This window comes from Pseudochaenichthys georgianus, chromosome 1 (genome assembly GCF_902827115.2).
Source record: "Pseudochaenichthys georgianus chromosome 1, fPseGeo1.2, whole genome shotgun sequence".
Lineage (NCBI taxonomy): Eukaryota > Metazoa > Chordata > Actinopteri > Perciformes > Channichthyidae > Pseudochaenichthys > Pseudochaenichthys georgianus.
This window is the reverse complement of record NC_047503.1, coordinates 14807165-14827633: the sequence shown is the minus strand read 5'-3', so window position 1 is coordinate 14827633 and position 20469 is coordinate 14807165. Positions and strand designations below refer to the sequence as shown.

General features: G+C 46.1%; 1 protein-coding gene across 3 annotated transcripts in view; it reads right to left on the bottom strand.

Annotated features, from left to right (window-relative positions):
* Positions 1-764: 764 nt before the first annotated feature.
* Positions 765-20469, bottom strand: part of slc44a2 (solute carrier family 44 member 2 (CTL2 blood group)) — a 29464-nt gene continuing 9759 nt past the window's right edge. For 2 of the 3 annotated variants that reach the window (XM_034090954.2, XM_034091032.2), the window contains exons 8-22: positions 18357-18483; positions 17028-17111; positions 16608-16720; positions 15977-16108; positions 15698-15797; positions 14493-14585; positions 13967-14051; positions 13514-13776; positions 13296-13390; positions 12154-12257; positions 11999-12072; positions 11797-11867; positions 11604-11692; positions 10783-10867; positions 7796-10528 (exon numbers count right to left, since the gene is read on the bottom strand). In XM_034090954.2, the coding sequence (XP_033946845.1) occupies positions 10050-10528; positions 10783-10867; positions 11604-11692; positions 11797-11867; positions 11999-12072; positions 12154-12257; positions 13296-13390; positions 13514-13776; positions 13967-14051; positions 14493-14585; positions 15698-15797; positions 15977-16108; positions 16608-16720; positions 17028-17111; positions 18357-18483 (1994 nt within the window). In that variant the 3' untranslated portion in view covers positions 7796-10049. Of the gene's footprint in view, positions 933-7795; positions 10529-10782; positions 10868-11603; positions 11693-11796; positions 11868-11998; positions 12073-12153; positions 12258-13295; positions 13391-13513; positions 13777-13966; positions 14052-14492; positions 14586-15697; positions 15798-15976; positions 16109-16607; positions 16721-17027; positions 17112-18356; positions 18484-20469 lie in introns of those variants that run through there. The other variant, XM_034091114.1, reaches the window with a different exon arrangement.

Here is a 20469-nt window from a genome sequence, read left to right as displayed (position 1 = left end):
TGAACAAAATGTACAACAAAAACAGATTGTTCTTCTTTTTAAATGGACAGTTTATAGGATCTAGTGGCATCTAGCGGTGAGGTTGCAGATGGAAATAGTCTGAATACCGCTCCCCCACCCCTCCTATTACATAACTAGGGGAACTACAGTTACCTGAACGGCCCTTTCTAGAGTCAGAGTTTGGTGTGTCCTTTCTGAGCTACTATAGGAACATGATGGTGCAACATAGCTGACTCCATGAAGAGGAATCTTAGCTTCAAGTGATACACTAATGAAAACATGAAAGCGAATACTATTTCCATTCCCTCCAATAAATCCCCAACAATCCTTCACACTGGACATTAAGGCCAACTATTGCCTAAATTAACAATATTTCATCTGAAAGTGAAGTCTCATATTCCTTCTGATGTATATCCTCCTTGTTGGGCAAATGCAGGCGGGCAATTAAGGCTTTGTAACAAAATCCTAAAGGATCAATATTATCATCCATAAAACATTAATGAATCTCATTTGGCAGCAACACACAAACATAACGTAACACAGGAAATGGCACTCTTCTTTTGTTGTTATTTCACACACACACACACACACACACACACACACACACACACACACACACACACACACACACACACACACACACACACACACACACACACACACACACACACACACACACACACACACACACACACACACACACACACACACACACACACACACACACACACACACACACACACACACACACACACACACACACACACACACACACACACACACACACACACACACACACACACACACACACACACACACGACCTAGTCTACAGGTTTGACCTCTTCATTGGACTTCTTTAGGATGCTAAGCAGGTTCTGGGACATGAAGTACGGCCTCTCTGCTGATCCATCGTTGCGCTCCAGATCCTCCACTGTGACATGAGCAGAAGCAGTTGAAGAACAACATTCGGTAGAGTCATTTCACTTTTCCATGCCTCGGCTCTCTATAATCTCTTTTGCCTTTCAAGTAACTCCAGAAACATTCAGGGGTAGACATTAAGTGTCAAATTCCACTGGCCCAAGAGCATTCGTCCAAAAAATCCACTAATAATGAAGAAAATTAACACATTTGTTGCAATGGTAATGTGTGCACAAACTACATTACTACATGTACTACAACATTTGAATCATCAGTTTTTCCTCAATTGTTCATATTTGGTTTATTAAAAATAATTATATTGTGGTCATTGTTAAATGTCTGCTATTATCATTATTATGAGTATTATTATTATTATTTGTATAATGTGCTTTCTGCCTTCCTGTCATTAGGAGTTAGAAATGTAATGGCTATGTAATAGAACCTTCATTATCCTAAACTGCTGGTACATTTCCCTATAGCCAATATACCTTTTATATTTTCTACTCTTCACTTACTTGTCAGCATAGGTCGGCATTGATGTACAGAGCCGACAGAAGACCTTGTTTATATTGGCATCATATTGAAGCCAACTCCATCGATCAAGCCAGTGTGGCTGAAACTTGTATGGTTCAATGCTTCTCAAAAGTGTGGTCCGGGGACCACTGGTGATCCGTGAGTATATTGGTAAAATGTTACATTTCAAATAAATAGATAAATTAAAGTTTTCCGAACTCTCGCAGGAATATCTCCGCAATGGAGAGAGCTTACGTTTCACTTTCGATTGCATGATATAGTCCAGCGCAACACCTTCATCACACATGTTACCACGTGTTTGTACCATTTTCAGGTGATTTGTAATCTGATCTAGAAAAACGATGTGGTTTGGATATTTGTGGAGTTAGGTGGTCCGCGAGTGTTTTTGTATTGGTTAAGTGGTCCTTGGTATGAAAAAGTTTGAGAAACACTGCCCTCCTGCCCTCTGTCTGAACGTTGTAGTATCCTATAGCTTAGTGTAATTTTCTCTTGCTGTTTTTGTTGAAGAGTAACCTTGTTTTTTCCCAGTGTCTGCTCGAGCCAGCCTGAGTCCTTCCACTGCCACCAGCGTGAACTAGATCCACCTTCATTGTGTGGATTGTTTTTTAGTTGCTCCCTTTTTCCTTTATTAAACTTTGTTAAAAGACTGCATCCATCTGGTCTCTGCCATTGTAGGTCCTTCACTTTTGACCCAGCTCTAACAGAAACTTTCTCTCGCAATTCTTCTCATACTCCCTGTCACGCTCCTTTAACTCCTCCGGTGACTTTCTTTTATTTGAAGATTGTTTTTTGCCCGGCGCTTGGCCGGTTACCGCTGGTATTAAAAACCTTTTGGCGAATGGTTAGGTGGCGCTAAAGTCTGTAGTGAAGGAGCGCGCTCCCACACGGGAAAAAAAAACAGCTGTTTGCTTTTCATCCAACAACGACAACCGGCAATCATGACACGCTATGTTGTAGCATTAATAAATGAAACAATTTAACAAAATTACTTCAAAATATCTATACCACAGGACCATTTTTTTTTTTTTAAGCAACATTTTTAGTGGCCCGAGCAGGCAAGTGAAAAGTACTTTATGCTGGCCCGGAGTGTCTAAATAGTGCTTCCGGGGCAGCGGGCCATTTATAATGTCGAGCCCCATGTTTAAAAAAGTGGCTTATAACAAAGGCTTAACATTTGTTAAATTGTCCCCGGCTGCGAGTTTGAATCCGAAGACTTGTCTGAAGCACTCGTCATTGCTATATTGACAATTCATGGATTTAGCCACCAGCACGCAGCGCCTGTCATGGCCGCACCAGCCCAGGCCCCAGCCCAGGCCCCAGCCCCTCACGGCCCGAGACTCGATCGGCCCAAAGTTGATGTGGGCGTGTCGATAGAGGAATGGAACGTGTTCATCCGCCGTTGGAACGTATTCCGCGCTGGCTCAAGCATAGGAGATGCCCAGGCCCCCTTCCAGCTGTTTCAGTGCGCTGGGCCTGTACTTGGAGACAGCCTGTTGAAAGCCGCCCCCGACGCCGCCAGTCGCTACATGCGTCCTGCGTACCGAGCTACTTCAGTTACGCCAGGAACGCGATGAGACATTCCGCGCATTCGCTGCCAGAGTGCGGGGTAAAGCAGAGACATGCGCATATAATGCGGTATGCGAGTGTGGTAAGGACGTGGACTATACCGACCACATTATCCGTGATGTTCTGCTCAATGGCATTTATGACTCGGATATACGCCGTGAGACGCTGGGGACACCTGACGTCCTGGTCAAGCCAGTTAACGACGTAATTGCACTCGTCGAGAACAGAGAGATGGCCCGTAACGCTCTCCCGTCGTCCTCCCTATCAGCCATGTCGTCATTCCGGCGCCTGAAGACGACTCCACAGACGTGCCTCGTGCCCGGAATGTAAGAGTGTCTTTAACGTCTTCACGGAGGGGCCTCGCGGGTGGAATCCTAAGCCTCACCAGGTGTGCATCGGCTGCTACAGGCACCGCCGACGACAGAGGCGCCAACAGCCGTCATCCGACAGTCAACAGGCCGCCATGGGGTCGGAGCCGGTCTCCCAGGTCTCGTCGGTGCAAGCTGGGGCCCGCCCTGGTCGACGTCGCGGGAGCCATCGCCGCGCCCCTACGTCGCACGGCTGTGTCAACAGGCCTGCACCTATCAGACTCGAGCACCACATCTTCTCCAAGGGCAAATGGAGACGAGCCAGGCTGAGAGACCACCCCCGAGCATTAATCACCATCTCGATGGACATGCCAGTCGGGCTGAGGGATGGCACCAGCAACCGGGGCTCGGCCGACGGAGCTCGGATATCCGCCGTTGCGGACACTGGCGCGCAGTCGGACCTTTGGTCTCTGGAGGAGTTCCTGGCCTGCGGTTTCTCGCGGGACGACCTGCGACCCGTCAGCTTGTCGGCCGCCATCCGCTCCCCTATAACCATCGAGGGAGCGTTCTTCGCTAGGCTCTCGACGACCTGCAGCGGGGGGCGTGTTACATCCTGCCGTTCCATGGTATACGTGAGCAGCTCAGTCCGGGCCATGTACCTCTCCTACGAGTCGTTGCTCAACCTCGACCTCTTGCCCGTGAACTTCCCGTCGGACGACGTTGCAGGGGGCCCAAGGACAGGTGTAGCCCTGACACGGCTGACACGCCAGACCAGCCCTTGTCCGTCAATGCGACGAGGTCAGCCAACGGCGGCTGCGTGGGGCCAGGTGACCCCCGGGACGCCCAGTGCTCATGTCCTCAGCGCACGGTCCCCCCGGCGCGCCCCGCAGCACTGCCGTTCCCTTGTACGCCAGAGAACAACAACCGGATGAAAGGTTGGCTACTCGAGAGATATGCCTCGTCGACATTCAATACTTGCTGCCATCGGGCACTACCATGCATGGAGGGGCCACCTATCGAGATGCACGTGGACCCCGCAGCTACACCTAAGGCATGCCACACCGCGGCTACAGTGCCTCTACACTGGCAGCGGAGGGTCCACGATGACCTCCTGCGGGACGAAGCCCTTGGGGTCATTGAATGCGTGCCATACGGCGAGCCAGTGGCGTGGTGCCATCGTATGGTAGTCACTCGGAAGCACAACGGTTCCCCCCGCAGGACCGTGGACCTCTCCCCCCTTAACAAGTTCTGCCAACGTGAGACCTTCGCCACTGAGTCCCCGTTCCACCTTGCACGACGCGTCCCGAAGGGCACCTGGAAGACCGTCACGGACGCCTGGAACGGCTACCACAGTGTCCCCCTACGTGAGTCGGATCGCCACCTTCATCACACCCTTCGGCCGTTGGCGCTACACCAGGGCACCACAGGGTTTCCTATCATCAGGGGATGGCTACAACCGCCGGTTTGACGCCGTCCTCTCGGACTATGAACGCAAGGAACGTTGTGTGGATGACATCATCCACTATGACACCGACCTGGAGCAACACTGGTGGAGGACCATCGACTTCCTGACGCGTGTCAGCCGGTCGGGCATCGTGTTGAACCCGGACATGCTTCAGTTCGCGGAAAGGTGCGTCAATTTCGCCGGCTTCAGGGTGTCGGAATCTACCATCGAACCGCTCCCGAAATACTTAGACGCCATCCGGGACTTCCCCACCCCTGGCTCCACGACAGACATCAGGAGTTGGTTCGGCCTTGTCAACCAGGTGGCTAACTACGCCCAGTTGCGTGACACGATGGCTCCATTTAAGCCGTTCCTCAGCCCACGCTGTGTGTTCCTATGGTCCCCCGTTCTGGAGGAGACCTTCCAGGCGTCCAAGCAAGCCATAATGGATGCCATCCGAGAGGGCGTGGAGATCTACGACATGCAGAAGCGTACCTGTCTCCGCCCTGACTGGTCCATGCGTGGCATTGGCTACTTCCTGCTCCAGCAACATTGTCACTGTGCCTCGGGCATACCTGGATGGAGGATCACCTTCGCGGGTTCGCGTTTCCTGTCCCCTGCGGAGTAGCGCTATGCGGCCGTCGAGGGAGAGGCCCTAGCTGTGGCCTGGGGTCTGGAACAGACGCGTTACTTCACGCAGGGGTCCGACAACCTCGTCGTGGTCACCGACCATAAGCCGTTGGTGAAGATCTTTGACGACCGTACGCTGGATGAGATAACAAACTCGCGTCTGTTTAGACTCAAGCAGCGCACCCTCCCATGGCACTTTGACATTGTGCATCTGCCTGGCAAGAGCAACTATGCCGCTGATGCCACGTCGAGGCATCCTTCCCCCTCGGGCTCAGCGAACGGCCTCTCATTGGGGCTGCCGAGCGGGCCTGACGCTGTGGAGTCAGCACTCATGGCCTCCATCCGCGACGACGCACGGGAGCTCGGAGCCATCTCTTGGCCCCTCCTCGCACGGGAGACAGCGGCTGACGGATGCCTCGGCCACCTCCTCCAACTCATCGAGCAGGAGGGTGGGATTGACGTTAATGACCCTGCCCTGGCGAGTCTATCATCGGTCTGTGAGTCCGTCTACGCACAGGACGGCGTCCTGCTCTATCGGGACCGCGTCGTGGTCCCCCCATCCCTCCGTGGGAGAGTCCTTCGGCATTTCCATGCCGCTCACCAGGGGACCTCAGCGATGGGGCAGCATGCCCGAGCCATAGTTTACTGGCCCGGGATGTCCGGGGACATTCAGGCCACCAAGGACGGGTGTGCAGACTGCAGCCGCAATGCTCGGTCACAGGCAGCTACACCCCCCCGGCCGTCCTCACCCCCGTCCACGCCATTCAAGGCGGTGTTTGCTGACTTCTTCGACTATGGGGGCCGCCACTACCTAGTTGTCGGGGACCGGCTCTCGGGCTGGGTAGAGGTCCTGAGCTCTACGGCGGGTACTGCCCTGGCGGGCTCAGCTGGCCTGGTCCAACACCTCCGTTCGTTCTTCGCCACCTTCGGCGTACCGGAGGAGCTCTCGAGCGACGGTGGTCCGGAATTCAAGGCGAGCCACACTGAAGACTTCCTCCGCTTATGGCACGTCAAACACCGTGTGTCTTCCGTTAGCTTTCCGCAGTCGAATGGGAGGGCGGAAGACTGCTAAGCGCCTCCTGATGTCCAACACCGGCCCGTCGGGCGACCTTGATCAGGACCGCTTCCTGCGTGCTATGCTGCAGTTGCGAAACACGCCTGACCCCGACTGCAACCTCTCGCCAGCGCAGATAATCTTCGGCCGCCCCCTACGTGGCTCGCTCTCCTTTGTGGCTCGCTCTCCTTCGTGAACCGCCTCGAGAAGTTCTCGAACCCGCATATCCGCCTGCTATGGCGCGAAGGAGGACGCCCTTCGGACCCGTACCACCGAGTCTCTGGGGACTCACTCAAGACCGCTCCGCCCATTGGCACTCGGCGAAAGGGTATTCCTCCAGAACCAGCAAGGCCCGAGCCCCCACAAATGGGACAGGTCAGGGATCGTGGTGGAGTCGCCCGGCCACGACCAGCATCGGGTCAGGGTTGACGGTTCGGGACGTCTGACACTGCACAACCGGCGATTCCTCCGTGCCTACACGCCGGCCACACCCTGCGCCCGTGAGCAGTCGGCTGCGCCGTCGCCGCCGCCCACTGCCCTGGACCATCAGCCCCCACCTATCCACCCGGGCTGGGCGACGCCCCAGGAGATTGCTCAGCGGCTGGCTGTTGGACCCCGCGACTCGGTTATGGGCGCTTCCCCACCGGCGCCTGCTGGTGAGGCGTCCTCTGACCTCACCGTTCCTACGGGTGCCTTCCTGGGCGCACCGCTCCCGGTGCCACAGTCGCCGCCGACGCTGACCCCAGCCTACTCGGCCAGGCCGCGCGAGGAGGCCGCCTGCACGTTACGAGCCCGAGTCCAGCAGCTGGATACGGGATTTAAACCGTTAATCTATTCCGGCCCATAGTTTTCCGGTCTGGGGGGGATGAAGAGTTTATCGCCGGCCACTAGAGGGCAGCGTCACTGCTGTCACTGTCCGGATATGCCGTGCTCTGACCCGGTAGTACCGAGCTGCCATTTTAGTTTAAACATTGTTCATTCACTCCGCCTCGAGTTGAGACGTTCATCCACTCATTCATGTAAGATTGTTTCCACTATTGTTTGGTGTGTCTATACTCTGTGTCGTGGTATATATTTGTATTGGTCATGACATGCATGGATGTAGTACTTTGTCAGCTTATCTTGCTGCATTGCTCTGTTTCAGGGTGTCGTCATCCTTGTCATTAAACTACCGAAACTGACATTGAGGAGTGTGTTTCTTCAAGCATTAATTACGCCTATGTCGAGAAACATAATATCAATAATTATTATCTTAACATTGCACTTTACAAAGTAAGGAGACCAACGAGAGACAGTTAAAAGAGTAATTTAATATCAGTTAAGCAGTGTTTTTGCCCGCTCTATTGGACCCGCCTGTAACCACATGGTATAGTGATGTCATGGGTCAAAGTAAGAGGATAAACCAGTTATTAAGTAGTTCATAACCTGGGCCCAAATACAATTGAACTTGAAGTATTAATTTCTATTAGAAACATTTTGTTTTTATTATAATATATAATAATATTATATTATGAATATATTTCATAACCGGCAATAAGGGGCCAAAAGTAGTTTCATTTTAAAGGATCACAAGCCAAAAAGCTCCAAACCACTGCTTAGTCATTGCAGCAGAGATATCCTGATTGTAGTCCCTAATATGGATCAAGTTAAAAAAAAAAACAGTATACTATGCGTCCCATAATGCGTCTCAATCTGATTGTTAGCAAATATTCACGGCTTTCAAATTGCTTTTCTTTATTTCTAAGGTTTATAAAAGCCTCCCCAAAGCATCAAAACCTTTTAGAAACAGTGTTACAGGCTCAGTATACACCATGGCAAGTCAAGTACCCTTAACTGGTCAAATAGTTGGGGATCCCCTTTAAGACAAATGAAAACTCACCTACTTCCAAACGCCAAACCATTTTGAAGCTCATGATTACCCACAACAGAATGACTGACTGTGGTTAAATACAATCACCTTTAATCAAGATTTACATCCGATAAATATGGAATGTCATCAATCAGTAACTTACATCTTACACAAGGCGACAAAAGAGAAACAAAGTGTACAAAAGCATCCAGAGAGTTGAGATGCTAGTTGCGAGCATTCAGAAGGCCATGACAACACCATGCAGCAGAGAGACAGAGGGGAGAAGGACAGAGCAATGTAGGTTGGGTTAGTACACTTTTTTTTGGGGGGGGGGGTCCAAAGAGAGGCTGTGTCATGGCGACACTAACAGCACTTACATCAGTCAAAAATACCAAGGCAAGTAGGTGGCAATACAATACATCGGATCCCATCTTGGATCTCTACAAGACTGAAGCTGAAACAATTCGTAATAGAAGAACACTACTGTATCAGGGTTTCCGTTAGCCGGTAATTACCGGTTTTTAGCTGGTAAAATGTATTAAAAACCGGTAAATTCAAAACCTGCCGGTCAAAATGTCTGGTAATAATTAGGGAGGCTCCGATCGATCGGCCGCCGGTCATTATCGGCCGATATTCACTCTTAATAGTTTGATCGGTGCTCTCTATAAAGGCCGATCAGGAGAGCTGGATCAGATCGATATGGACATAAACGCGAGTGAAGTGTAACCGGAGCGAGAGAGAGATCAGATCAGCTGCTGAGTCTGGAGACACGCAGCTCTGCATAATCACCTGAAGCCCCGCCCTCTGTTTAGCGAGCTGCAGGAGCTGCATGAGAAACTGACGTGCTGTCAGGAGAGAGAGGGGAAAAGAGAGGATCCGTTTCTCCCGTGTTATTATTCAAATGTAATGTAAACTTTTGAATAATGTACGTTATCTACTACAAGTAGTTTGTTTGAATGTAATAATTATGTTGTTTGTTGTTTGTGGAATCATTTATTGAAAAATGAATCTGAATTTTTCGATCTGTTACAATTATAAACTGAAGCAATATAAAAATGAGCACCGTGAACTGAGTTTTAAACTGAAGCATATCTGCTCATAGTCCGGTAATTACCTGCTAACGGAAACTCTGCTACACAACTCTTATTATTATTGAAATATGACCGGTAAGTTTCAAATTAGTCCGGTAAAATAAATTCTGCCCGGACATTTGACCGGCGAGGAAAAATCCTAGCGGAAACCCTGTACTGTATATATACACGTTTCATAGGGGAATAAAAAGATCCAATATTCATACAGTCTATCAAATATGTCTGTAACATTTTGGCTGGTCAGCTGGTATTATTGTAAACCGTGAAAGAGATTCACCATCGATTGACATGAGTGTGTTCCGGCTGTAAACACGGTACGTAGTGGTTCTGCAGTGCATCGTTTAACAGGATTAAGACAACAAATATCAGTGACAGTAATCAGGCACAGGTTCAGCACTCACAAAGTTCTACAGATCTTCACAATATATAAAAACCAACACTGTTCTAAAACCAACACGAGAGAGCGTTTTTTGTTCAAGCTACAGAGATGCAACTGGGCTTTTGACCTTCTTTGACCTCCTCCAAGCTGTCACATCGGAAATATTTAGCTTTTGTTGTATGCCGCACATTTAACATGCCCACATCACATCACGTTGTAGATACAGTACGTTTTGAGGTTAACCAAGCCTTATTTATTTGCCCTTGCATTACTGTTTACTCCTGTGGTGCAGAAGGAGGACTATCTTCCAAAGATTCCTCTTTTTTATCAGCGGTCTCCTCTTTCTCAGCCTCCGCAGCGGGAGGTGGCGCCTCCTCGGTTTTTTCCTTCTGCTTTGCCACCTCTTCTTCTTCTTTCTTTTCAGCCTCCTCAACCTGACTGACTTTTTCTTCTTCTTTGTTCTCTTGTTGTGGCTCTTCGGTATCAGTTGTGGCCTGCAGAGGCTGCTCCTCTTCGTTTTCCTGCTTGAGCACCGTCTGTTGTTTCAGTTGGATTTCTCCGTCTTGTTGCTGAAGAGGGGTCTCCTCCTCCAGTTTCACTTCATCCATTGGCTTTGCAGGATCACCAGAATCCCCCTGTTCGACCCCATCGTGGTCTTCCTCCACCCTCTTGGCTTTGGAGAGGATCTCGTGCAGCTCGGGCGACATGAAGTAAGGCCTGTCTGACGAGCCGTCGTTTCTCTCCAGGTCCTCACCTTTTTCCGTTTACGGGGATGTGTATTTCGTGTTTTTTTTTATTGGGTTAATGGAAAATTAAAGGGAAAGGGAAACATGAAATAAAAGGGAGTGTATAAAAATAAAGTAAACGGAATGGGAGGAATGAGACAAAGAGAATAAGAGTCAGAAACATGGCAGGAAGGAGAAACAAGCATTTTAGCTCGAGGAAGTTGTATTAGTGCTTGGAATAAGGAAGAAAAGAGGAGAACTGACTGAATGCAAATGTACTCACAGAAGCAGAGGAACAGTGTGTCCACACACATGGCGTACACGCTGAAGAAGCCATGGGCGATGAGGTAGGATCCCACTATCAACGTCTAGGGGAAGGAAATCACAAATATCAATAACAAATCAAGACTTCTGCTGTGGCATTAATTCTCCCAGGCTACCTCAAAAGATTATTATACTGAGTTTAAGAACGTTTTGAATATTTTCTCTTGCCTGCCATACATTATAATTTTGTGAAAAATCTTGTACTGTCCAAGAGACTGTCAAAACACCAATGTTACTCAGTTCACATTATTTAGAAAAAGGAAAAGGGTCAAATGCTGTCATTGGAGAAGCTGTAACCAGCATACATTTGGACTAAAAGCACATTAAAATCACTTTGATTTCTTCCTTAACATAGTGACATCACTATGTAACACTCGCGCTTCTATTGGCTAGCGCACACATTGTAGGTGATAGGCTACGGGGCTGGACATTTCTGGTTGACCAATCACAACAGAGCCGGTCAGCTAACCAATCAGAGCAGACTGGGCTCTGGTTTCAGACAGAGGGTGAAAAGAGGTGCTGCAGCACAGGCAGTATGAGATAAAAATAAAGAGCTTTTTTAACATAAAAACATGGAGACATGTCACAGTAGAGGCACACAATACTAATACTAATTTAAATTGCATCTGATGTGATATTAAAAAGGTCTCAAATGAACCCGTAGCAGCTATTTGTACATGTATATGATATATCTGTGTTTCTGCAATGAGGTATCTCTGCATCTATAGTGTGTATCCGTTTCTTTGAAAGAGAAATCCTGCATATTTAACTGTCTCTCACCATTATTGGCACCCAGTAGTAGTTGAGAGATGGAGCAGCCTCCTCTACGGCTTTGATTCTCCCGGAGAAGAAGAAGAAAGAGAAAATGCCTGCACAGAGAAACAAAAGTAAATTAATGGGTTTCAACAAGAGATCGTAACAGATCTCTCTCCAGGGTACACACTTTAGTTCTAAAAATAAAAAGCTCTCCCACCAACGATTCCAACGATGAGGAGCTTCCCAAGGAACAGCAGGAAGTCAGTCACTTTATCTAAAACAGCCACCCTGTGAGGAAACAGATCAGCAGAGAAGATAAGAGAATATCCCATGAAACAATGATAGGTAAAGCTTAAATATGAATTAGTGTAATGCATATATCATTTAACATTGTGGATATAAATGAAATGAAATCCCACCTGACGATGTTCCTCATGAGCAGGAAAAAGGCATTCTTAGCAGAAGGGCAGAAACTTTTTCCATAGATGGCAATCTGAGAAAAAGATATGTTTTACCATTTTAAACCGGGACCAGATCCTCTCTGACACAGCAGTATCTGATAGCGATGACTCACCATGATGTAGGCATTCCTGTTAAGGAACTTGATACATTTCTCCAGACACCAGAAGCAGCACTTCATGCAGCTCAGCAGGAATTTAGCACACTTGTTCTGAGCACCTGAGGGATGTGATAAAACATGTTACATTTCATTCTATACATTTAAAAGAATGAAATGCATTATTCTGACCTTTGGCATTACACATGCATCAATCCAAAACCAGAATCCAACCACTCTAACGACATCATCGTAAATGCATATTCATAGTCATTGATAAGTACAACATAAAGAAGAAGACACACAATCAACACAGTAGGGGGGTCCCGCAGTAAGGGGTCTCTTGACTACCATAAAATCGTTGACAAATCATGTGTTTTTTTGTTGTCATTGATCACACTCCGTCTAAGCTTTAAGTATCCATAGAGCGAAAGCAAAATAACACAGTGCATCGCTGAGATACATGTGACTATAGCTTAGCTGTTGTTTCAGAACAATGGACAACACTGTTTGTTGTGTGTGCATTGTGTGTGTGTAGGTGTGGTGCTGTCCGTAGTACTGAAACGGAGCGTAGGAGAAGGAACACGCTTTCTCTTTTTAGTCTGCTTCATTTCTGTGGATGTAAATAGAAATCCCCACCCCGCTATTTGAGCAATCTTTAGACAGAAGGGAAACTACAGGGGAGCGAAGGCACAGAGGGAGAAAGAGAGAGGAATGCATCACGATTTATGGGGAGAAATCCGACATTCAACACCCTCTTATAGAAAAAGGGAAAAATCCTTTGAGTTCCAATCATTTTTTCCAGCAGATGTGGAGATTCTACTGTGAGATTGGAGGTGGAATTCGGCTCCTTACGGGCAGGCTACATTCAACACGTAACACATGTGCACCATTAGCTGAGGGGCTGCCTTCTGCAACACAATGTCTCCTCTATAATCATTGAACACGGCTGCACCAGGCATGAAAGCAGCGTGAGAGTGGTTAGTGCTGTTGCAAACATTTAAAAAAGGCAGTCTTATATATTTGTTGGTGTGAGAGCCTTTTGAAACAGAAAATACAGTCTCTGTTTTTTAATGAATCTACTGATGTATATAATAGCAGGCTAATCGGGTTATCCCCTACGACACTAATTAAGTTAGTCAGTGGTTCAATTGTCTGACCTTTCAACTTGTGATCCAGGTACTCCAGAAGGACCCTGATGACCTGAACAAAGGAGAGGATCAGAGAGCCAAAAGCCAGAGAGCCAGTGTGGTATCTGGAGGGGAAGTGGAAACAGAAGCCAAGCATGAGCATAACATCATCACTGATAGTTGTAATGGAACAGAATATTCACAGGTGGACAGATTGCACAACAATACAATAGAATTGAGTCTCTAACCGGAGAGCCCGTCCAAGCGAGGCGAAGATGGGGAAGGCGGGAATATCGTTGGGTTTCTTGAAGGCCCAGTAATAGGAGGCGAAGGCCCCTGACAGAGTGACTTGGCCCAGGGCCGTCACGAAGTTGGCGCACCAGAAGAAGAGGAAAACGTTGTAGAACTGGAACAGGATGAGGTATTTGTGGTAGAGGGTCTCTCCACCATAGAAGGCAAACAGACACTCGGCATCAGGACACTGAGATGAAACGTTGGAGATGTTGAACGTCTGGAGAAAAAGGGAAGAGGGAAACCACAGTATTATTCAAGTGAATTTAAAATAAAATCTATGATGAAACTGGTAAACAATGAGATAAGCAAAGGTGTCAAATATAGACAGAGTATTTCTTTTTCTGACAAAACTCCACACACATCTTCAGTCAGTTAACGCCATGAGGCAGTGACATTTGAAAGTGTACCTTGGGGTCGCAGGTGTCTCGTGAGTACTCGCACTCTGAGTTGTTGAACACTTTGTACACCTGATCATTAGAGGTGGACAAAAAGCTGGTAGAGTGGTCAAGGAGATAACAGCATGTCAACAAAGGGAGGATGTCTCTGAAAAGGTCACATCAAAATACATCTAAAGCCCTTTATATATTTATGGGAAAATGTCACCAACAAGTGATGAAGTAGGAAAGCATAGAAGGTTTCAGAACTTGGAAGATATAGTGATTTCCAATGACACCATTTTGTAAAGTAGTAAATGTGTTGGATTGAATGTTTAACTGTTGGATTACTTGTATAATACACATAAAATAGTTGTTTATTTTTCCCTTTTCTTTAGTTATTCCTTAGCATTTATATTAATGCAAAATATATTAAATATATATAGGAATATAGAAAAGTATAGAGTTGGAATTTGTGCAAATAAAGGTGGAAACAAATATTGTGACATGTTTTTGCTTTGACTATGTTTTCTCCATATCTGGACAAAAGAAAGGATACACAGCGGTGATAGCCCAGTAGGCGATCACCACAGAGAGCAGGGCAAAGGTCAGGATGGGGTAGAACAGCGATGACATGACCTGCCCAATAGCTCTGAAAAAGAAAACGTTACGTCAACAAGATTAGGTAATACCTTTTTGCCCAAGCATTGTCAAGTTTAAGTGTAAAATCAAAGGACCTTTCTGAATGCTAAGGTCTCTCTTCAAATGTTGTTAAGCTAAAGGTATTAGCAAACAGTTGCCTGTACACATCCAGCAGACTTGCAGCAACCTAAGCAGTTTTCCTGGATTCGTGTTTCTGGCCATCTGGAGCATTGGAGTACAACATTCAAACTTGTTTTGTCTTTGTTTGGTCTCCAGAAATTGCTAATGGAAATGTTTTGCATCTAAATGCTCCCCAGAGATGTTTGTTGCTGAACAGGAACACTATACACGGTGCTCAAAAACTACTGCAGTGGCAATGATGAAAGCAGATGTGAACTTAAACGGTAAACAATGAAGCTCAAACACCCTTAGAGTGAGCAACTTATTTCACATTTTACTTAGTAATATAAAGCTCACCTATTATGCTATATTTGAACAATATATTATAGGGCCATATCTATACAAAACATGTCTCTGAAGTGTTTTGCTCAAAATACCAACCAAAATACCCCTCTATTTCAGCCCTGTAACTAAAGTGCTGATTCTGGGTCCGTAGCTTTACATTTAACGAGCTGCTGCTGGCCACGCCCCTTTGGAGCTGCTGCTGGCCACGCCCCTTTGGAGCAACCGCATGCAAGCAGTGAGCTCTGTGAAGAGAAGGCTGTCTACCAGCAGAAACTCAACTAATCGCTGCCGTGATTAAACGCCATATTATGTTCCAAACCACATCAAGCATTATTTCTGAAACATTATGGAGCTCTTTCTCTCTCGTGGGTTTACCACAAGGTGAGTACCCTTTATATCCGTCTTCTTTACACAGACTCTCTCCAGCACAGCGTTAGCTCTGAGTGTTAGCGATGCTTGCTAATGTAAACACAGACCATATTACTTCCAGAACACGTCAGGCATCGTTTCTGATACAGCAACATTTCTGATGGGGGACGATAGGCTGGGGCGGAACGTTGCCAGGAGTTTAACGTAAAGCCAGCCCACATTTTAGTTATGTCGTCATGACCGCAGCAAAAAGTGAACATGGAGATGCCATTCATGGCCTTGACTGACCTGCTAGCCTCTTTGATGAGGGCGATGGCAATTATAAGTCTCTTCCTGAGGAATATGAGTAGCAGGATGATGAAGAACTCTACAATAGCCAGGATGATCACTGTAACAGATTAACAAAGCATTTGATTAACAGGATTCATGGATACCTTACACAGCAATGTATTTAAGACGGCAAGAGTGTGTGTGTGTGTGTGTGTGTGTGTGTGTGTGTGTGTGTGTGTGTGTGTGTGTGTGTGTGTGTGTGTGTGTGTGTGTGTGTGTGTGTGTGTGTATACGTACTGAAGGCCAGCCAGGTCTGTTTGATCTGCAGGTACACAGAGAAGTCTGTCTGCAGGCCCAGATCGCGGATAGTGACATCAGAGCCCGGCTCTCCCTTCAGACTCGCAAACTCCATGTAACAGTGGAAAATCCCTAAAAGAAGAGTCCAAATATTCAGATTCCCTTTGTCATTGAAGCAGATCACTTTATTATCTCACGAGGCGGAGGACCAGAGGTTGCGCTAGACTTTTTCGCTGCCCATCATTGCATTTTGACGGACAGGATCGTACAATTTCCGAATATATACATTATCACCCGTCGGTCTGTACACAACTCTGACGGACGGGGGCACACACTCGCTCGTGAACTGTTAGCGCCGTGCTATGCATGCCCACTGCACCTCGCGGGAGCGCGCACAGCGTAAAGCAAATACTCACAGACACTTCAATGATTTGTCCGGCAAATGTAGGTTTGGAAACGATATCATATACTTTTGATCGGGCATGCATAACACGGCATAATACCGGAGCCCCTCTACGGGGAAACTTTGGCGCTGTTCTGATCCGTCAAAATGATGGAAGGCTCATCCGTCATTGTTAAAAAAAAAACGTCATAGACGGAAAATGTTCGGTTAACTCTGCTGAGGACTTACCATATCCGATGACGAGAATAACCAAAACAATCATGACCCAGACCATGATGCCAGCCAAGAATCGCAGCAGGACGATGAAAACCAAGCTGACTAGCATGGCAATCACAAGACCGCTAGAGAGGGAGGACACATTAGAACTTGTATAATATCAAAAGAGAACAGAGTCTTCTTGGAGTTTTTGAATTTGACAGTTGCAGTCAAGTCACATTTTTGGCTTCAAAATGATAAGTTAGCTGTTGATTTTGAATACTGATGCTTTTATATATCAAGTTCAAACATTTTACAGCCATGATAACTGCATCCATATTTTGAGTAAACAAAATAAATATTGGTGTTTTGTTTGCTTATATTTTACTCCTGATGTTCTAGAATCTAGATGACACGGTTTGTTACTGTAGAGTTAAACAAAAGGAGACTTACAGCAATATCCAGTGCCAAGACTGAGTGTAGTCCTCAAAGATTCTCATGGCTACCTGGCGAGCTTCAACAACCATATTTGACTTCCTGGAACACAAAAAAAGAGAAAAGAAAAATAAGGAAATTAAATAAAAACAACCCACATTGTAGACATCTGTTAGGAATGGAGGCATAAACATGACAACCTTTAGCCAAAAGAGGCCCTATTTTGCTGTGGGAGTGTGTGGGAGAGAAACTCCCTCTGGAGGGAACTTTATGATTTGAGCATTTTCAGACCATTTTCATGCACAAAAACCTATATAACACACTACAGGTGAGGAAAACCTTAAAATGCATCATAGGGGAGACCATAACTCAACATGTCAGCAAACACTTCTGTTAACTATGTGTACTAATTATTAAACTATTGTGTAAAAATAAATATAAAGCTCAAGCTAATCCTTCAACCTTCAATTATCTGTACGCTGCATATTGTTATTGGATCACGATATAAAGTAGTAAAAGCAAAAGCTGATGCTTTTTATTTCGTAGTAAACCTTTATTTGAAACCTGTTCATTTTTTTTGCATGGGCAGATATTCATTTGTTTGCGTCGTCATGCCACATTACAAATGAAGATGAAAACCGCAGTATGACAAATAATTAGACATGTCTTTCTCCAGCTGCTGTCAGCAAGAACACAACATAACAGATGGTGACACAGCTTGATAATTAACAAGCGCTATTGCCACTGCTTTCTGCTTTGCAACCTCCCCCATTGGGAGAAATGCTGATAGAAAACTCTGGCGTAAACCCTCCATGGTGCATACATATCTATGATCAGCATGCAGAACGGTGTATGTTGCATTTTAAGTAGCCTATCCAATCACAGCAGTGAGATTTGACAGGGATGTGCTGTCAGCTGACACAGCATAGCAGATTGTGAGTCAGGAGAGTCACACATTCGCATGTATCTACCTAGCAGCATTTTTCCTTGAGCTAAGAAGGAAGAAGTTTTACTTATTAACCTATAAAGGGTTTCTTATATTATTTAAAACTGTTAAATTGTCTTTAAACTAATTAATCCATTAAAAATAATAATAATTTGAACCCTTATTTTATAAAAAAAATGACTGTCCATTGCATTTGAGTGACACCGTTCTGATCACACAGCACACATCTTTCCAGCATTTGTTAATCATGTCAGGGTTGTGATATTTTGAGGTTATAACATGATTGTCATGTGATGTCATGTTTATCCAACATTTCTGTAATTGTGCAACACCGAGAGACTGATTTATGTACTCAAAGGCTAACACAACTTGTGTGTTGCCATACAGTGAAAAGGACTCACTTTGACGCCTCCAGCACATCCGTGGCGTTGATGATGGTGCCCTCTCCAGCATCCAAAGAGGTCTCGTTGCCCACCACCACCACCCCGCCTTTCATCGTTCCCAAAGCAGGAAGGCAGCGCCGCGTGACTGTGGGGGGGAGCAGATGATGATTTGTTTAAGTATATAGTATAGTATTTGTTTTATTTGTCCCCGAGGGGAAAATGGGTTGCAGCACATCACAAAGGCATTTAAAAAAGATAAGACAATACGTCACTGACAACAACATAGACACAGATAAAAACAAACAGACATAAGAAAACCAGATATCGGCAGACATGACAAGGGGCCTATAGGCCCTCATTTGCGAAATAGGGGGGACAGGGCCAGACCAGCTGGGTAAACAGTGCGTCCTAGCCATCATTTATTCAGGAGTTTGATGGCTTGTGGGACGAAAGACAGCCGAGATCTGTTCTTTTGGAACAGAGGGGGACGATATCTCCGCCAGGATGGCAACAGTTCAAAGTAAGAGGCAAGAGGGTGCCTCAGGTCACTCACAATATTGTGTGCCAATTTTAAAACTCTGTCCTTGTATAAGCATTCCATATTAGAAAATGAGATTCCTGTCAATTTACTGGACAATGTTATGGCCCTCCTGACTGACTTTGTCTGTGCCTCAGTGGCGTTGCCGAACCAGCATATAATGCCGAAGGAGAGCACACTTTCGATAAAAGCATGATAAAACATCTTCACCATTCTGTTGCCGACATTAAGAGACAATAATTTACGTAAAAAAAAAATTCTTTGTTGAGACTTAGCTTTTATTTTCTCAGACCAAACATCCCATCTGAGCTTGTAGTCAAGCACGACACCAAGATACTTGTACTCAGTGACACATTGAATGGGCTCGCTATTTAAAAGAGTAGGGTTGGGCGATTGTGCTATTCTAAAATCTATTTCCATCTCCTTTGTTTTTGAGGTGTTTAGAAGCAGGTTTGACTTCTCACACCAGTTAATAAAGAAGTCAAGGACAGGCCCATGCTCCTCTTCCTCATCAAAGAGGAGGCTGACCGGGCCGTATCATCTGCATACTTAATAAAGTGCCTATTGGGAAAAGTGCTGATGCAGGAGTTGGTGTATAAAATAAATAAAAGAGAGGATAAGACACATCCCTGGGGTGAGCCTATCCAGGTAGTTATTGTGTCAGAAAGTGCCATGCCTGTTTTTACCTGCTGAGTTCTACAGCTAAGGAAGTCAACGATCCAGGAGATCAGACCAGGTTCAAGTGAGAATTCTTTAGTTAAAATATTTGCTAAATACTTGGCTTAATGGTGTTAAAACCCGATGAGAAGTCGGCAAATAGAATCTTTACATGGGCTTTTGGCGTCTCGAGGTGAGTGTGCAGAAGATGCAAGAGGGTTGCGATAGCATCTTCCACCCCTCTAGAGCAGTGGTTCTCAAATGGGGGTACGCAGACCCCTGGGGGTACGTTGGAGTACTGCAGGGGGTAGGTGAGATTTATTTTATGTTAATGGAAAAACAAACATTAATGCATTTACACAAACTACTAATAGTAGATTAACTACTTTATTAAAAAGTTTGCAGTAATTCTGGATAATAAAATGGGGAAAATAAACGGGGTGCTCTCTTTTCCTCTCCCTCTCCTGACAGCCCGTCAGTCTCGTGCAGCTCGCTGAACCTGTAATAAGTGATCCCGACAGTAAAGAATACATATATTTATAACTAGTTTAGCTTTTCCAGAGTAGATAAACTAGCTAAGTGTGTTAGGTCTAACTCTTAGTGTATTTAATGTTGCTCCACTCAACGGTCCGTCACAGCGGCGGAGCTGTGATCATGCAGAGCTGCGTGTTCTCCGTCAGCAGCAGCTGATCTGATCTCTCTCTCGCGTCCGGTTATACTTCTCTCGCGTTTATGTCCAAATCTATCAGATCTAGCTAGTTCTAGCTAATGATATGACTGCCTGCTTATCAAAGGACCTAAACAATAAGCGTTGCTTGGCAACGGCGTGTAGCCGCAAAGTATAGTGCAGCATTATGCATATGTTTATATGAGGGGTCAAAATCCCATGCTCATAAAATGCTCATATATTTTTCTCTCTTCAATCCCCACGCCCCA